An 18,705-nucleotide genomic window follows, 5' to 3' on the forward strand; every position below is an offset into this window, starting at 1 on the left:
GAATGACAGGAAGTAAGTAGGAGAGCGAAATGGTGGTGAGATGGGAAAATGGCGGTGGGTCAGATTCAAACCCTGGTTCCGTCCCCGTGGGAATTCGGACATGATGATTGTGGTACGGACACTGCATGCAGCCACTTGTGCCACAGCTCCGCCCCCTTTCTGCATCTATTTTTGCTTCCATTTTGATTAGTCTGCTGGTCCCTGTTGCAGACAAATAGCCCCAGGGTATGATGCTGCCACCACTGTAGAGGACCAGGTGGTATTTATTAAATGATGTTCAGTAAGTACCTGGTTTTGTCCACACAAACCATTGGGAATTGTGGCAAAATAGTTCAGTCTCCGTTTCATTCGACCAGAGGATATTTCTTCTCATGGCCTGATGGTCATTCTGGTGTTTTTACCTCAAACTTCCAGTGGGCTGTCTGTCTTCTGTCTGGACGCTCTACCATTAAGTCGTAAGTCATGCACTGATTGTTGTCCTGCGGCAAAGTTCTCCCATCATTAAGAGTGACCATTTGGTTCTTGGTTACCAAGGCCCTTCTTTCCCAGTTGCTCATTTTGGAGGATGGTTGTTCAAATCTGGCAGTACTGTGGTCCCAAAATCGCTTTCATTTGTGTGAATGGCGGCTAGACTTCATATGGCCAGTGCGTGTGGCCCTCTCCAGACTAGCCTACTTTCTCAATCGGCTTGCTTTGAGGATTGAGTTTGGCTCTTCTAAAGCCCAATGCGTCAGACACCGGCAATGGGCTTTGATCTCTTAAAAATAATGGAGTTCTAAACTTTTCCGTTACTTTATGCGCATCAGACGTTGTGGGCGTTGGCCTTAAGGACTACATGTGAAAACACCCACTGAAATAGGCTACCCCCTCTGCTGTGAGATATGGCTTGCCAGTGTGCCTTTCCTAACTGTGTAGAGAATTAGGCCCAGGTGGATTCCAGGCAGATTATAGGCCTAAGCATCTCAAAGACCATTGATAAAAGTAGGAGGCACCAGAACTTGCAAGTGTCATAAATAAGGGCCTGATGTTGGGCCTATGTAAATAGGATTGTTAGAGCACTCACACCTGTGGTTTGTCAGTGTGGAGTAGGCCGAGGCCCTATTTTGTGTGTAGATTGATGAGGAAAAAATGAGATGAGGCTAAAGCACAACAAATATGGAAAAGTCTGTCAGGTTCTCAAATTGTCTATCATGATCATCTACAACTTGCGTAGGCCTAATATAGCCTGAAATATTATATATTTCTATATCGCTTTGGACAAAGGAGTCTGCCAAATCCCATAACCATAATCTGATTTGAAATTACGGGAAGGAGACTGAAAAGATCGTCGACTCACCTGGGGTTATACATTATGCGGATTTATGCGCTATATTATGCCAGGAGCAATGACTGGGAGTTAGTTACCTCACCTCTCTAGCTTTGTTTTTATCCTTGTCATGAACATGCCCAAAGTTGTTGGACTCCACCCATTCACGTGAAAGCACCCTCCCAGTGGTCAAATAGGGTTCTCCGATTGGCTGTTCTTGACCTACGACTCAAAATAATCTGATCAGCTGATCTGACTGCTAGCAACACAACAGAGGAAAACAGAGGGCAGCAATCAAGAGACTAATGTTACTGATTAAACCTCAGGTTTTACTGCAAATACGTCTTTCAGTGCCAAAGCTTATGTGTCTGGTGGTACAGTGAACATCTGAGAAAGAAGGCGGAAACGTTTAACGTCTCTGTGGTGAATCGAAGCCAGCGGAATGTTATAGCAGCGGGATAGCCAAGTCATCGGTATCAAAAAAGGAGAGTTAGCCTAGCTTGCTATTTGATTTTTTTTACTAGCCATCATAGCCGATTGACCTCTTAACTTGAGAAAATTACTGTGCCTGTGGTTTTGTAAAGACAGAACACAAGTAAACAGGATGCTAGCGCTGGCTAACTCTATCTGACATTTCCTTAGCCTGTTGTTATTTGGGTAATTTGACCTGTTACACTGGATAGCAATTGGACTGTTTTGAATGCAAAATTGTTATGTCATTGTATCGTCATGTTATTTTAAGCATCCAGTTGAAATTTCTTCATTTGCTGCCCATTTTGTTCGTCTGTGTCAATCGTTTGGTTCCATATTTCTGTTGTTTGACGAGGCTTTTAAATAATCCTGTTAGCAGCGTTAGCAGCAGCGCTATTCACATATCTTGTTGGTATAATGTTTCAGAAATAACTGTTTACTGTTAAGGCAGCTATCCCTTATTCCACGGCGCCAGCCAAGTTATTTTACAAGCTTGATGCATCTGTGTGGGGTTTGAGTTTTGTGCAACTTCGGCTGTTCCCTAATTTAACGTTTTGTTTTGTAAGCTATCAACGTTAATCGATAGCAGTTATTTGCACTCAGATTCTACACAGGCAGCTGTTACATTGTTTGTGTGTTTTCAGTGGTATTACGTCACATACAATCACCTGAGTGTATAATATATTGCATTTAAAATACATTGATCATATTGATATTTAGCTATAATTTAAAACGCCATAATTTTGGCGTTCAGAACCCACTCTGCATAGATTGTGTTTGGGTTGCACTGGCAAATGCTGATCAGAGAGCAAAGGCTGTCTAAGTAACCGGTCATAACACAGCTGTTATCATCAATAACATCATCACAGACATATCAAGCGTCACAGACTTGTCTGAGTTCAGCATCAGCTGTTTACCAGTTGTACCAGTTTTAGTGTCCCTGTCAGTCAAGCCCAGACACGCCCAGAGGAAGTAGCTTGAGATACAATGAGCAGTCATGGTCCCTCACTGGAAAAAGGAGTCAACACCAGTCTAGCGTGCCAGGAGAGCTATGTGTGTGATGGCTCAGAGGAGGCTGTGTTCGAGTGCACGGAGTGTGCTAGTGTCCAGTGCTCGCTCTGTGAGCTAGAGGTCCATCAGCAGGAGGGCCTCCAAGACCACCAGCGGGCTCCCATCGGACCCGGGCACGTACCCCTCTGCAACGGCTGCAAGGGGGGCAAGGGCTCGGGCAATGGCAACGGGAAGCGCAACCTGTCCGTCGTCCGCTGCCAGACCTGCAAGATCAACCTGTGCCAGGACTGCCAAAAACGTACCCACAATGGAGGGGGCAAGAAGAAGCACCCGCTCACTCACTACCCACCACCCGGGAGTGCCCAGACGGGGGCCCAGACTAATGCCAGTGGTGGGCAGGACCAGGCCAAAGCCCAGCAGGCCAAGCTCCTGGAGAGGGTCGCCAGCTTCCTGTTGGTGGACGAGAACGAGGAGATGCAGGTAAACACACGCTGCGTTATAGTTTTTGCTCAATACCTTAGTGCACTCTCGACTGGGTGTTTTGAATCCTCCTGAGCATCAAGATAAACTTTAGAAATAAAGGTTAGCAAAAAAAAAAAAAAGTTTTAATTGCCACTCAGACGTTTCGGGCAAGACGCCCTTCTTCAGAGTGATTATGGCCATTTCAGATATCAGTATTCACAGTTCACAGCTGAGAGCATCTCTCACCCTTATACTCTGCTGTGCTCTCTCCCTCAGTACTGATTGGGGAAGGTTGACTGGCAGCATTATTTCTGTTTTAATTTTCCTCAAGCCATTTCTCAACTTTGACCTTTTTGAGTGCTGAAAAGGGCTTTGTTTGTGCCTGTTTTGAAGTTGTCGGTGGTGGTGGTGGGGTGTGTGTGTGTGTGTTCTAATGTGTGTCATTTGAGTGTGTATGGCACTGAGAGAAATCTCTCAGAATCAAATTTATTTCACATTCTATTTGACTAACATGGAATCACTGCAAAGTGTGAATGATGTCTGTTTGAACTCTTTGTCTTGTCCAGATCAAGAACGACGAAGAGTTTGTGAAGAGGCTGGACTGCCACCCGGACGAGCTCCTCAAAGTGGTGTCCATCTTCGGGAACATTGGTGAGGGAAAGTCCCACACGCTGAACCACACCTTCTTCCAAGGCAGGGAGGTGTTCAAGACATCCCCTACGCAGGAGTCCTGCACCGTGGGGGTGTGGGTAGCCTTTGACCCCTGCCACCGCGTGGTCGTGATTGACACGGAGGGTCTCCAGAGCAACAGTGCCAACCAGGGCCAGCGCACGCGGCTCCTGCTCAAAGTCCTGGCCATCTCCGACCTCATCATCTACCGCACCCACGCCGACCGTCTCCACGACGACCTCTTCCGTTTCCTTGGCGACGCCTCAGAGGCCTACCTGAAGTACTTCACCAAGGAGCTGAAGGCCACAGCGTCGCGCTTCGGACTGGACGTGCCACTGTCCACCCTCGGACCCTCCGCCATCATCTTCCACGAGACGGTCCACACCTCTCTGCTGGGATCAGGTTAGTCAGGGAGGGAGGGTAACATGTGATTTTAAATTAGGGTTTTACAGGGTTTCAAAATGCGTTAGTATGGAATGTTGGAAATTTAACAATCCAAAGAATATCTGGGTTCATAGGGCTCTGGGTTCATTGAATTCAACATGGAATTTTTAGAACCTTACACATTGTTGCGGAACAGAATCTTCTGTTAGAATGTTCCCACCCTCTCTCCCACAGGTGCTTCTCTTCACCGTCCTATCTGAATTAAAGGGGGGAAAATGCTAAAAAAGGGGTGTCATTTAAGTTGATATAGTGACTATAATCTTGGATTGTGTTGTTGTGCAACATTTATTTAGTGATTTTAAGGTCAGTATGCAGGGAAAAGGCTCCTGCTTTAGTGAAATGGGTTTTGTAAGTGATGGCATCTCAGTGGAGCCAGAAATGCCATATTGATTTCTCAGGTAATATATTTAAGTTTGATTGTACAATCATAATCTAGACAGGAAATTGAAAGCAATTGAATGTGATAAAGGTCAAAATGACAGTGATGGTTCAAGGAAATACAGGACATTTTGTGATTTTTACATATAATTTGCATTGCCAACATGCTTGTTTATCTGAAGATGTGTATGCAAAAATACACATTTATTGTGATTTAAACTAAAATAAACTGTGCATTAGTCATTCAGCTGATGCTTTCCAGCTAGTGTGATTTTCCAGTCTTTGTAAGTGTGAGGGATCAGGGGAGGCACACACATTGATTAGGAAAAGGCTTGTGAACTAAAGCTGTAATCTGCGATATGAGACTGCTGGTTCCCGACAGAGAAACATAGCCTTGTGTGTGTGTGTGTGTGTGTGTGTGTGTGCGCCTGTGGGTGGGTGTGGGTGTGTGTGTGCGGTCTTAAGACTGAGCTGTAATATGTAATACACACCTCATAGATCTCTTTCTCCCCGTGTCCTCAAGGAGGCTGTCTGTGCCTTAGCGTTGTTGTGTGCTGTATGTTAATGGGGCAGAACGGTAATCTATAACACACTAACACACTCACACACACCTCACACTCTCCATCCCTACCCACAGAGAGGCCATCGGAGCAGGTGGAGCGGCTGCTTCAGGAGCGGTTCCGTAAGCTGGGCCGGTTTCCCGAGGCCTTCAGCTCTGTGCGCTACTGCGGAACCCACACCAGCACCCCACCCACCAACTTCAAGGGCCTGCGGAACCTTCTAGAGAGCCAGCTGGAGAACCACACCACGCGTTCCCCACGCTCACCGCTGGTCATATTCAAAGCCCTACAGGTGACCCCCACTAAGTCAATGTTAATGGCACCTGCACACAGATTTATTGTGCCTCTGCGAGGACATTAAACCAGGCACAAGCTGTGTCATGCTGTTGAGTATGTTATTGTGTGTGTGTATAGACACTAGCCTCTTCTGATTCTCTGTAGCTCTGTGTGTGTTTGTGTGTTGTGTGTGTGTGTGTGTGTGTGTACGGCGCGCGCATTAACATGCTGCTGTCCTGTGTTCCCAGGCCCTGAGTGAGCGCTTCAGTGGTGAGATCTCGGATGAGATCATCTCTCACAGCTGTTTCTTCCCTGATGAGTACTTCACCTGCTCCAGCCTTTGTCTCAGCTGTGGGTGAGTAGCACTGCTCCTCAAAGCCTCTCTCCACCTCCCACCTCCTCAACTGCTCCTCCTTGTATCCCCTCCTCCACCTCCCTTCACCTCAACTGCTCCTCTTATCCCCTCCTTCGTCTCCCTACTCCTGAACTGCTCCTCAAACCCTTTCTCCACCTCCCTGCTCCTCAACTGCCTGGGAAAAATGGTAAAACAAAGGGCTGTTGTAGTGGCAATATCCTCGGATTTGGTTGTTACTGTGCAGAGTTATTTAGTGATATTAAGGTCTCCCTTTCACCTCCCACCTCCTCAACTGCTCCAACTCTCTACTGCTCTACTCCCCAAATAGCCTCTACCACCTCCTGTCTCTACCACCTCCTGTCTTCTCAATTTCTCTGCTCTTCAAATTGGGACTGCACAATTCATTGATTTTTTTTAATCAGAATCGCGATTTGAACCAACGCAATTAGCTAATCGCAAAGGCTGCTATTAATCATGCAGCTCACAACTCTGTCCCGATGGTTAATCTTGTCACATCTATGATTTTTTTAATATTCATGTACATGTCATCTTCCTTGTGTGACAAACAATGAAGCTCACCTATCAGAAGTGCTGTGCTTCTCATGCACTAGGCATGCTCACCAATCAGAAGTGCTGTTCTCATGCACTAGGCATGCTCACCAATCAGAAGTGCTGTTCTTCTCATGCTGTACAACCACTTATAACCCTTCACTGTGTGTGTGTGTGTGTGTGTGTGTGTGTGTGTGTGTGTGTGTGTGTGTGGCGCGCTCGGGTGTTTCAGTTCGAGCTGTAAGAACAGCACAAACCACCTGAGAGAGGACGTCCCCCATGAGGCCAAGCAGCGATGCCGATACTCCGCTCACTATGACAACAGAGTCTTCACCTGCAAGGTAGGGCTGGACCGCAGGCACTCTGGACGAATTACAATCTCCATTCAGGGGATCTCTTTAGCTATGAAAGAGTGGACAGTGCATGGAAGTCCGGCTTTGTCATTAAAGAATCTTCTCTTAATGACCATAGATGTACAAACTGGCATGATGTATTGACTGTAATGATGATCTCTGTGTCTCTGTGTGTCTGTGTGTGTGTGTGTGTGTGTGTGTGTGTGTGTGTGTGTGTGTGTGTGTGTGTGTGTGTGTGTGTGCACACGTCAGGCCTGCTATGAGGGAGGGAAGGAGGTGATCGTTGTGCCAAAGACTTCTGCGTCCTCCGACTCTCCATGGCTCGGACTTGCCCGATATGCCTGGTCAGGGTGAGTGTGTGTGTGTGTGTGCGAGAGAGTGTATTTACCTGTCAAAGTATGTGTGTTAGCTAACCAGTGGGTTAGTTATGCTAAACACAGGTGAGTGGGATGTGAGGGTGTGCTGTGCAGGTTACAGTGAAAATATGAATGATTAAGTCTGATTGTTGATTGTGTGTGTGTGTGTGTGTGTGTGTATGTCCCTTACAGGTATGTGATTGAGTGTCCTAATTGTGGGGTAATCTACCGCAGTAGACAGTTTTGGTATGGCAACCAGGACCCTGTCAACACGGTGGTCCGCACCGAGATCCAGCACATCTGGCCTGGGGTAATTGTGCATTCCATTTGTACATGCTGACGGCTTGTGACAACTCGTAACTTGTGAAATGACGTAACTTCCTTGTCGTAAGAACTCGGCATGAACTGGGGGTCCTTTGACTTGTATGAGATTGCTTCTCGACAGACGAGTTTAAGGGGTGTGCTGTTGCATCATTTTGTGTAATTTCCGTTTTGTTTTACTACTCGTAAGACGAGCACAGTGGACAAATGGATCACACCATAAGACAGCCACAGCAGCCTCTAGGGCTCTCCGCTGGGGTTTCTGGGAAATGTAGTCAGTGCATGGCTTTCAGCGAGTCATTCCTCATAGGATATCAAAATGTTGTTGAAACTTTGAATAATGAAATGTCTTTTAAACACATTTCAAACCATCAAACTACTTTAACAAGCAGTTTGACAAGCTTTCCATCCATATTATTTAATGTAACTACTCTCTATGCAGCAGGCATGCTAAGTCAAGTCAGTTTTATTTAGTATAGCGCATTTAACATGCACAAAGTGCAACCCAAAGCGCTCCACATACAAGACAAAAAAACAAAAGACAATAACACAAAAAATGCCAGACGGAGCGGCGTAGTCGCCAGTGTTGACACCACATGACAAAAACATTTTAAGTAAGTAAATGTGTCTCAGCAGGGTCACTCCAGACTGTTTTTATGTGAATGGCTTGTTTTGATTGAATAATTAGTGAGATTATCTTGCATCTAAATTTACGTTCTGTACGTGCATGTCTTTGTGTGTGTGTGTTTGTGGTGCGGGGGTGTTTGTGTGCGTGTGTGTGTGCGTGTGTGTCGTGTGTGTGTGTGTGTGTGTGCGTGTGTGTGTGTGTGTGTCTGTCTTCCAGTGTGACAGCCTGCTGAAGGACAACAGTAACGCAGCGCAGCGGCTGCTGGATGGGGTCAACCTCATGGCCCAGTCCGTGTCCGAGCTCAGCGTCAAACCGGCCAAGGCTGTCACCTCCTGGCTTACAGATCAGATCGCGCCAGCCTACTGGAAACCCAACGCCCTCATCCTGGTGAGTCTGCACTTTACCTCCAGCTCTGCCACAGCTAGGGAGGCGTGGGGGGCTTTCCCTACCAGCTGGCCAGATTTTTTTAAGGGGGGTTCTGTTCTGTTTACAGCTAACCACTTCAGCTGACCTCATGACCAAAGTCTTACACAACTATGGATTTCAGGTCACGGGAGTGTGTGAGTGTGTGCCTGTGCATGTGTGTGTGTATGCATCTACGTGTGTGTGAGTGTGAGTGTGTGTGTGTGTGTGTGTGTTGTGTGTGTGTGTGTGTGTGTGTGTATGTTTTGCTTGTGTTTCCATATGGCCCAGTCTCTTACAGTCTTAAAGAAAATGTCTTTAGTCTTTTCACCAGTTGTGTAAATAGATCTGTCCAGTCCTCTGCATAGATAGCTGTGATAGTTGTGTAGATGGGTCGGTCCAATTAGCTGCATAGATAGCTCCATCTAGAGCAAGGCAGCTCTTGGGTTTGTGATTGGCCCGTTCACACCACCGGAGCGTAAATATTTATAATGCTGGTAACAGTCACAGTCACTGGGTGTCCTGTCCCCATATCTGGGACACACGGTGTTACGTTGGCTATCACAACCCACACGAGTCACAGCACAACGCGCGCGGCCCGGTGTCTGCTCAGCATGCCTGAGCAGAGCTGCTTTGATCACCAGTTGGGATTCTTGTGTGTTAGCTTATCACCGTGAGATTTGGTTGCTATTGAATATCGCTGCTGTGCAACAAGCTTCTGGATGATCAATCTACTGTATATTCCAGGAGTTGAAGTGGTATAGATGGTAGATGGATGCCATCCGTCACGTGTTGTGGAACTGGCGTGTTTGTGTGTGTGTGTGTGTGTGTGTGTGTGTGTGTGTGCAGGGGCGTCGGACTTGGGGTAAAACCACTACTGATTATAGGGGAGAGGGGCCCTTGACAAGTCTGGAATATACTTTATTTTACTTGGATATTTTCATTTCCTAATTAAATTCCATAATGCATGTCAGATGAAATACAAAGTTACAGTAGTCTATTGGCTGAATAACTTGGTTGATTGACTGACTACATTTTGTATACAAAAAAAACTATCTAAGGTCTCAGCCACCCCTTGCTATTGCGCCAAATGGTTTAGTCCATCTGCATGCATTTTGTCTATGTTGAGCATCTGGTGGAGAGCAAACTTCTGGTGAAGAAATGTCTTTCTCAAAGAAGGCCAATCAGGCTACCACACACACACACACACACACACAATCAGGCTACCAAAAAGAAAGGAAAGACAGGAGAAGGAGAGAAAACAAAATGAGGGGAAACAATTGGTAATTCTTTTCAAAGAAGCACAAACTAGAAAAAACATATCTCCACAGGAATATCTCCACAACCATTAGTGCTATGGCTAAAATGAACAGAGACATTGAAAGAGCAGACCATGTACTTTCAAATGATAATTTGGTTATACGTGTACAGTAATCTGAGATAAAGGCTAAAAAAATAATCAACACTAACACACCATTATAATAACCTAATCTGAAACATTTTTCATTTTAAATGATCGGCTATAATGTCTATACGCCTAATTAGCAATAATAGGCTAATCAGTGTCATAGGTACAGTAGCTTGGTAGCTCAACATGTCATGTTAACATCATAGTTATGCCAAATTTAGTAGAAGGAGATCTTAACGTTGTGAAAAACATGGCCCTCAGTTTCAGAAACTGTCACACCAGGGAGTGGAGTAGCAACAGACCCCTCATCCTCCTCTTTGGATTTGAGACAAGATAGATAGATAGATAGATAGATAGATAGATAGATACTTTATTGATCCCCAAGGGGAAATTCAAGAACGCATTTGCACACGCCAGCTTGCGAGCATGTTTGAGGGGGCACCAGAATATGAACCTGGGACCTCTTGATATGCAGTCAAATGCTCTACCACTGAGCTATACCCCATGATATGACAATGTGAGCTTATCATAATTAAGCAAACCATATTTAGCCATTCCCCTGCCTGTATTACAAATAATGTTCTCTCAAGTAAAAACCATCTAAGTAAAGTGACTGTAGACCAGAGTATGTTAAGAAAGTTTGACATGATGACTTAAGCCAAAGTCCTTTTAGGCAAGTCCCTCCACTCGGCGGCCATGTAGCAACGCTTTTTGGGCACTCATCGGGCATCCTATTCAGCAGAAATGCGTGTGAGCAAGGCTTCACGACACCAATCTTGCTCCAGCAGCGAGTTCACAACACATGATTGGGAAGATGTCTTCACAACACAACATATGATTGGCTCAATGTATTCACATGTCGACGCTTTGCCAAGGAAGGGGTGGGTTTGTGTAGACAACGGCCATATTGTCGTTACAAACTAGCCCCATGCATTTCTATGGAGGATTTTGCTGTGTCTCCTCATTAGAAAGTCTCTGCTTAAGCACATATGGCATTAATTTTTAGGCTATATTCAGCGGCATTTACTGGAGGGAGAACTCCAATGTCATGTATAAACTATCTCTTCCTTTTGTCTTGTTTATTCTGCAAATAAAATATGAACGAGTCAAGTCTTGTTTAGTTATCTTTTATTATGCAGTAAGCAGTTTGTTCATGTAGGGATTAGAAAACTAAACTGGAATGTTAAGATGTTTTATAGCTTATAAATAAAACAAAAATATTGTAATATAATTTAGTTTAAACTTAGTAACCACAGTAAAATAGGCTAGAGAATGTTGAGAAAGGAGGTTTGAAATGTGTGTAGACAAATGATCAGGCTTCTCTAATTATCCAATTAACATCTAGGCCTACAGATTCATGTGCACTCTAAAAGGAGTCTTGTGTGTACGTGTGTGGTAATGTGTGTGTTGTCTCTGTGTATTTCAGACATGTTATAAGTGCAGGGTGGTGTTTGAGGAGAATGACTCTAAAAGGAGGTGTGTGTGTGTGTGTGTGTGTGTGTGTGTGTGTGTGTGTGTGTGTGTGTGTGTGTGTGTGTGTGTGTGTGTGTGTGTGTGTGTGTGTGTGTGTGTGTGTGTGTGTGTGTGTGTGTGTGTGTGTGTGTTGTCTCTGTGTATTTCAGACATGTTATAAGTGCAGGGTGGTGTTTGAGGAGAATGACTCGAAGCACCACTGCAGCAGCGATCTTGGAGAGGGTTCTGTGACCAGTGTTAAATGGCGCCCTCGTCCAGTACCAGAGAGGCTGGGGGCCCTCCGGGTCAGTGTGTGTGGCATGCATGCTCTGAGCAGAAGGACACACACACAGGTGGGCAAGGACCTTGCACAGGACATTTGTCACACACACACACACACACACACACACACACACACACACACACATGTAAAAGGCACATACACACAAACATGCATGAGTGGGTGGGTGTGGCACTTGCATGGAATGTTCACATATGGATACAGACACACACTTTGTTAAAATTGTGCAATGAAGGACAACACACACACACACACATTAAAACACACACACATTAGAACACACATACATCCACACACACACTCACACTGACCATATGTCCAAGCCACAGGTTTAGGGTCACACCCATCCACATGCAGTCTTATGAAGAGAGTCCTGATATTGACACACCCGTGTGTGTGTGTGTGTGTGTGTGTGTGTGTGTGTGTGTGTGTGTGTGTGTGTGTGTGTGTGTGTGTGTGTGTGTGTGTGTGTGTGTGTGTGTGCGTGTGTACCCCTCCCTCCCTCAGAACTAGTGGTGGTGGAGCATGAGGAGGAGGATGGCGGCACCCTGGCCAGGAAGGTGGGAGAAGCGGTGTCCAACACATTAGGAGCTGTCGTCACTGCCATTGACATCCCACTAGGTGAGTGAGGAGTAGCGTCCAATGGAGAGGAGCGACCAAAACTAAACTTGTACCATATGAGTAATAGACTGAGTTGTAAATAGTTCTAGCCAATCAGCACGTTTCTTCATGAGGTGTAATATCAGCTTTTTAGCCTGTTGCCAGACTCACAGGCCTAACCTTTAATGTAAGAGCTCTTCACTGATTTCTGCCAAAGTCTTCCAGCACTTCTGACCATGGAGTTGCTGACCTCTAGTGGTCACTGAGAGTATTGTTTTTCTGAGATCTGGAAGACTCTAGAACAGTTTCTCAGTCCTGCACCACAGAGACCTCTTCACTGTGAGGTTTCCATCTCTCTCTCTCGCTTTCTCTACCTCTGTCTGTCTGTCTGTCTGTCTCTCCCTCTCTCTTTTTCTCTACCTCTGTTTGTCTCTCTCTCTATCTATCTGTCTGTGTATGTGTCTCTATCTCTATGCCTCTCTCTCTCTCTCTCTCTCTCTCTTTCTCCCACTCTTTTTCTTTCGTCGTGATTAAAGGTACAGTGTATAATTATCCAGTGGTGATTAGTTGATGATAAGGAGTGACGAGGGCTGATGAGTTTATTGAGGTGTGACAGTCAGGGTCCAGAGATCCAGAGATGAATAGAAAAGATGACGAATGGATAAAAGACAAGATGAATGAATGAAAGAAAGAAAGAAAGAAAGAAAGGCGTATAAGATAAGACAAAAATAGTAGAACATACAGACAGGCACCTCAGAGAAGTGCTCAGGGCTTTGACCTGCTGTCAGATGACGTCGTGTTTATATTTCTGATATAGAACTCTCTATCAACATGGCTGTGTCATGTATAGGGTGACCAGATGTTCTCTTTTTCCAGGACATGTCCTCTTTTTGAGACCTAAAAAATCGTCCAGGATATTGTTCTCCTAGAGCGTCAAACGTGTTCACAGCGAATTTGCATTGCGTTTCTCTCTGTCGTTCACAAATGAGTTTGAAATAGCCTTTCGAGGCCGTGTTTTCTCTGCTGTCCTCTTTTTCACTACCCAAAAAAGGACACAATCTCGTCACCCTAGTCATGTATCAGTTAAACAGCATATGTTAGGAGCCTGATCTGTTTTCAGAGATCCATAACGGATCATTGGGCATTTAGAGGTCATATTTCGTCCACCATGCTGCCTAAAGGAAACACAAACTCACTGGCCATCATGAAAAAGTTTGTTTTTGTTGGTCAGAAACTGATTTGTTTGTTCCGGTACATAATCTTACTGTATTCTGCATACTGCTGACCACACTGCAAAAAATCCTAGAATAATAGAATCTAAGTGAGATGAATAACCTTAAAGGAGCGATTTGTAGGATTGTTACCGAACATTCTGTAGGCCAAAATCAAAACACTGGTGAACGTTCTCAACACTACCAGACGCGAGCCTCTTCTGGGTTGCCAGATGTAATTAAGACTTAGCTAATAACGTTAGTTGACCTGCAGCTGCTTTAACGTTTCTCCAATCATGACCCAGCTACACATTACGGAAACAGTGAAAACAAAAAATACCTCTCTAACCAACGTAACATATTTAGCTGAAGTTAGCGATGCAGATGAAGTTTAGCATAGGCTACCTGTCGTGGAGAAATATGGCCAGCTCTGCGTCAGACTTGATATTCTTCGTTTGACGAAGACGTCGCCATATCAGTAAGCTCCTCCGATGTCCACTTAATCTTGTTTTAATTTTGGAAATTTGCCTGACTACAACTGACAGCAAGTTGACAGTTGGCCTTTGCTAATTTGGCAACACCAATAGGAGGACTCGCCAGCCCATTATTAATATGCTATTCTAGAATTAATAGTTCAAAACATAAACGAAAATTCCAAGAGATTCCGCCCCGTAACTATTTTTTTTTTCATGGGTTTTACAGGTTATAGTAATGTTGTCAAATAAGCCATTACTTCAATTCATCGTGTTTCCTTACTCTCTGACAACATATGGTGATAATTTTTGGAATGGTTACCATTTATTTTCCATTATTTCCTACATACTGGACCTTTAAATCAAGTGAATAAATGCTCGTTTTTCTATTATTTGCTTAAGTTTGCTTAAGTTAATTTAAGTTTTTTTTATATTATATTTTTTATATAAGTGAAAATCTTGTTCTATTGGCAGATCTTGCCAGATAATTTAGCTTATTTTAAGTAGTATTTCCACAAAACAAGACATCCTGTAATACAGGGCATTACCTACTAACAGGGCTGTCAGATAGCTCTTTGGTTGAAGGACATCCAGAGATTTGAAGGACAAAGTCCAATTCAAAAGCATAGGAGTTGTGAAAGTGCAATAAAAATTAAAAAATAATTAATAAAAATTAATAAAAAAAATCCAACATTTTCTTTTCTCCAAACAAAGCCCTTTTCTGTCAGGATAGATACATTGTGCTGTAGAGCTGGTGTTTAAGGCTGGCGTCTCTGAGTGAGATTTTAGCAGTCGCCCACAGCACAGTTCATCTGCGGCAGCTCTGCAGGCTCAAAACTCCTCACGCGCTGACAAGGATGAGACTGAGGAGCTGTCATCACAGCGTTAGTCATCACTTATTCACATCCACCCGCTACACACACACACACACACACACATACACACACACACTCACAGACATACACGTTTACATGCCCACACAAACACACATATACATACATGCATGCACAGAATCTCATCTCACACACACATTCACACTACTCACACACACACACAGAGAGAGAGAGAGAGAGAGAGAGGACACTAGGACACTTAAGACTAGCTGACACATGCTCTGGAATAGAAAGACAAAATGGAAACCCCGTAGTCATTAATTCACTGTGGCAGATTATGAGTGTTGGTTAGGCTCATGGAAGATGGTACATGTACAATTCATAGAGCCGTAATGAATAATGCATGCTTATGATGGTGGAGGAGGGGAGGGGAGGGCAGGGTTGCTCCGCTTCTCCCCAACAGTAGCTCTGAAGCACCCCACCCCCAAACATCAGTGGAAGGAAAGGGTACCCCCCCCCCAAACATTTTCTCGTAGTTGGGGATGTGTAATGTGTCATTTGTGTCATGTGACTAGTGCAGGACAAACAATCTGTGTATGTGATTGTTTTAACCTTTAACCTCCCCACCTCTGCCTGCCTGTTGTGGTCCTCCTCACCTCTCTTCTCTTCTCCTGTCCTCTCCTTTCTCCTCTCCTCAGGGCTGGTAAAGGATGCCGCGCGTCCAGCCTACTGGGTGCCCGACCAGGATATCCACTCCTGCCACAGCTGCCAACGCCACTTCACTGCCAAGCTGTCCAAGCACCACTGCCGGGCATGCGGCCAGGGCGTGTGCTCCGAGTGCTCGCCCGCCAGGCGCTCCGTGCCCTCTCGCGGCTGGGACCACCCTGTCCGGGTCTGCACCCCCTGCAATCAGAGGCCCGGCGACCTCTGACCCTTGACCCCTGTGATCCTCTAGCGTTTGACCTTAAGCAGGGCTGGACCTACTCTAGAACTTAGTATGTTAGCTCCCCCACCCCTCAACTCTATCATTACGCCAAATCCCTCTGCCACTCTCCCCCTAACAAACATTTTTAGCTGTTGTGTGAGTGTGTGTGTGTGTGAGTGTGTGTGTGTGTGTGTGTGTGTGTGTGTGTGTGTAATGCGTATACAAAATGGTGTGTGTGTGTGTGTGTGTGCAGCACAACAGACAAAAGAAACAACAACTGACATCAGCCTTGCACCTAAACCTTTGGAGATCACTTGACGTTTGGTGCTTAGTTGAGTAATATGGTGTACTGTAACTGGTCATCAGCTGAGGAGAGACCAGGAGTTCACACTAACCCCTCAAATCCCCCCCCCCCCCCAAATCCATCTTGTGCATCCTCCCTCACTGCATCCCCAATCTTTCCTCCATTAGGTGATTGCCTTGAGTGTACAACTGTTTAGTCTTTTTATCTCTGATTTTATCATGGAAAGTCACACGTTACACTGTGGAATGGTCTGATGTGACCTGCTAATCCACTTATCAAACTTGGATGATTCAGGGATCATTTCTCGTTTGTTTGTTTGTTTGTTTATTTTTCAATGATCATTTTATCTTGCAAAAAGGTAAAGCATAAGCGTACCATAGAGGAGAAGTGTTCATGCTCATAGCATGCCAGATAGTATCTATTCTGTTATTACAACAGGAAGTAACAGCTGTTACAAGTCAGTGGCAGATATTGACAGATTTGCTCAGCCACCTAGATATTCATTGGACTGGAGCATGTGTGGTTCATCATTAAATATAGTCATATCTGGTTGTGTTTATAGCATTTAAATGCTAATGTATGTTTATTACGTTATGTTTTCATCATTATTGTAATCCTTCTATTAGGCTTTGTTTTTGTTTTAGTTCACATTTTGTCCCAGAAAAGGGAAATAACGACACACCTGCCCAAGAGCTGATTCGTCAGTGGTAGATTGCTATTGAAGAGTGAATCATTAGCTGTCTTGTGAGAGCACCGATCGATAGTCTGTGCGTTTTGACGTGGAGATGGTGTATATGTTTGTAGATGATGCTGTATTCTGTAAAAGTAGCCACTTGAGTTGCCTGAAACGGTGTCTCCCCTTCCGCCTCCAGCTCCGTCCCGTTGAGTTGCGGCACCATTTACGTCCGGGCTTCGTTTTAGAAATACTTCTTAATGAAAACAAAACAAAACAAAACAAACTAAAATAACTATTGACTATTCATTCAAGAACAGCTATTCACCAATTCAATACCTCAACTTAAGTCAGAATAGGGGACGATTGAGCAGGCTCTTATTGTGAATAGACTTATTGATATCTCTGTTCTGAGCGTTTGCAGTCCTGCTTGCTGGACATGGACAGCAGTCACCTGCGGGTGTGAGATGGATTGACCAAAGGTTTAATCATCTGCTCGTCTGATTGGGTTGGTATCCATGGAGCGCCAGTCAAGATTTCAGTTAAAAATGACATTTATTTTTGTATCAGTAAGCTTTTAAAGGATTGAGTCTATTTACAACATGGGTACCAACCCCTAGATTGTCACTAGATCTGTACAGGAAGACTGAAATTATTTGAAATTTCCTCATAGTCAGTAGTGTATGTGCATTTATAGGTTATGTAACTTTAGTGTAGTCAGAAACGATATTGTCTAAAGGCACTCCCCGTCCTACCACACTACCACACACACACACACACACACACACATTCAAAGCACACAGATATCTGTTGCCTTTAGCCAGTGAATGAAAACAACTGTTTGCCTTGAATGTACAGAATATCTTGTCCATATATTCAGTTTGACGCGTTTCCTTTGTTTTGCACCAGCCGCTCAGTTTTTTTGCAATGCCTTGGCCCGCGCTGTTCTTTTCATGAGGGGCATCCACCCCCACGTAGCTGCCGCAAAAGGAGCAGTCTGGGCCAGAGTACAGCCGGATCTGGGCCAGAACACAGCTGACTCTGGGCCAGAACACAGCCGGATCTGAGCCAGAACACAGCTGGACCTGGGTCGGGTCTGCTCCGGAGCTCTCTGCTGTCTGGGGTTTAATCCCCTGGATCAGTTGCACTAGGATGCATGGAACACAAGAACACAAGAATTGTTTGTGTGTGTGTAGGGGGGTGGGGGGGTTGATGGTCTGATTTACTGTAGTGCTAATGTTACCACTTGTCTGCCATGATCATTTCGCATTTGCACTGATTATTCAACCACGTCCCTTTGAGTGTTTGTGGTACTTCTCCATCAAAAGTATCACAAGGACAGAGTATTTGATGGAGATGCGTTGATGGTGATGGTTCTAGTGCCATAAAAAAGTATTTTCAAACGGTTGTTGTGGTGTGTGCTGCATATCTTTTCTCTGTGTGACCCCCCCTGACCTTTGACCCTTGCCATGCCATCACGTTTGTACTTACCTCACCATACACACAAGAACAGATATGAGGATCGCAGCTGAGGATGATGCTCCTCTGAGCACTTTGTGGTGAGATCTACAGTCTGTCAGCACTCATACACGGTGTCCACCTACCATCTGACATTGCTGTCCCAGTATGCATCTCTTCCTGGGACAGACTCCACCCCTGAGATCCGGGATCCGTTCCCATGGCAACTTCTCTCTGAGTGACGACTACAGAGTTCCATGCCACAGCTACAGTTACTATGCACTGACCCAAGATGAAGAGATGTGTGTCTGTAAAACTTAAAACGTGTGTTGTCTGTGTCATCATATGCAGATTAAAGGGGAAGAAATGTAAGGTGTCTCTTTTTTTTTTACCACAACACAAATAAAGGTACTCGTATGATCATGACTGCAGAAAATAGTAAAAGAACAGATCCAACAGATGTCCTTTGTCACTGGTGAATTTAAATTCCTACGCCCTAGGTGGCACTGTGTAGTACTGCTCTTGG

General features: G+C 44.9%; 1 protein-coding gene across 1 annotated transcript; it reads left to right on the forward strand.

The window, feature by feature from the left end:
- Window positions 1-1,477: 1,477 nt before the first annotated feature.
- zfyve1 (zinc finger, FYVE domain containing 1) lies at window positions 1,478-18,551 on the forward strand. The gene is given in 12 exon segments (XM_048270732.1): window positions 1,478-3,268; window positions 3,817-4,321; window positions 5,379-5,593; window positions 5,826-5,932; window positions 6,714-6,822; window positions 7,087-7,184; window positions 7,383-7,500; window positions 8,356-8,526; window positions 11,572-11,724; window positions 11,727-11,754; window positions 12,210-12,323; window positions 15,518-18,551. Coding segments are annotated over 12 exon segments (2,355 nt in total). The 5' UTR covers window positions 1,478-2,764; the 3' UTR covers window positions 15,751-18,551.
- The last annotated feature ends 154 nt before the right edge of the window (window positions 18,552-18,705 follow it).

The sequence above is a fragment of the Alosa alosa genome, chromosome 19 (assembly GCF_017589495.1).
Source record: "Alosa alosa isolate M-15738 ecotype Scorff River chromosome 19, AALO_Geno_1.1, whole genome shotgun sequence".
Lineage (NCBI taxonomy): Eukaryota > Metazoa > Chordata > Actinopteri > Clupeiformes > Clupeidae > Alosa > Alosa alosa.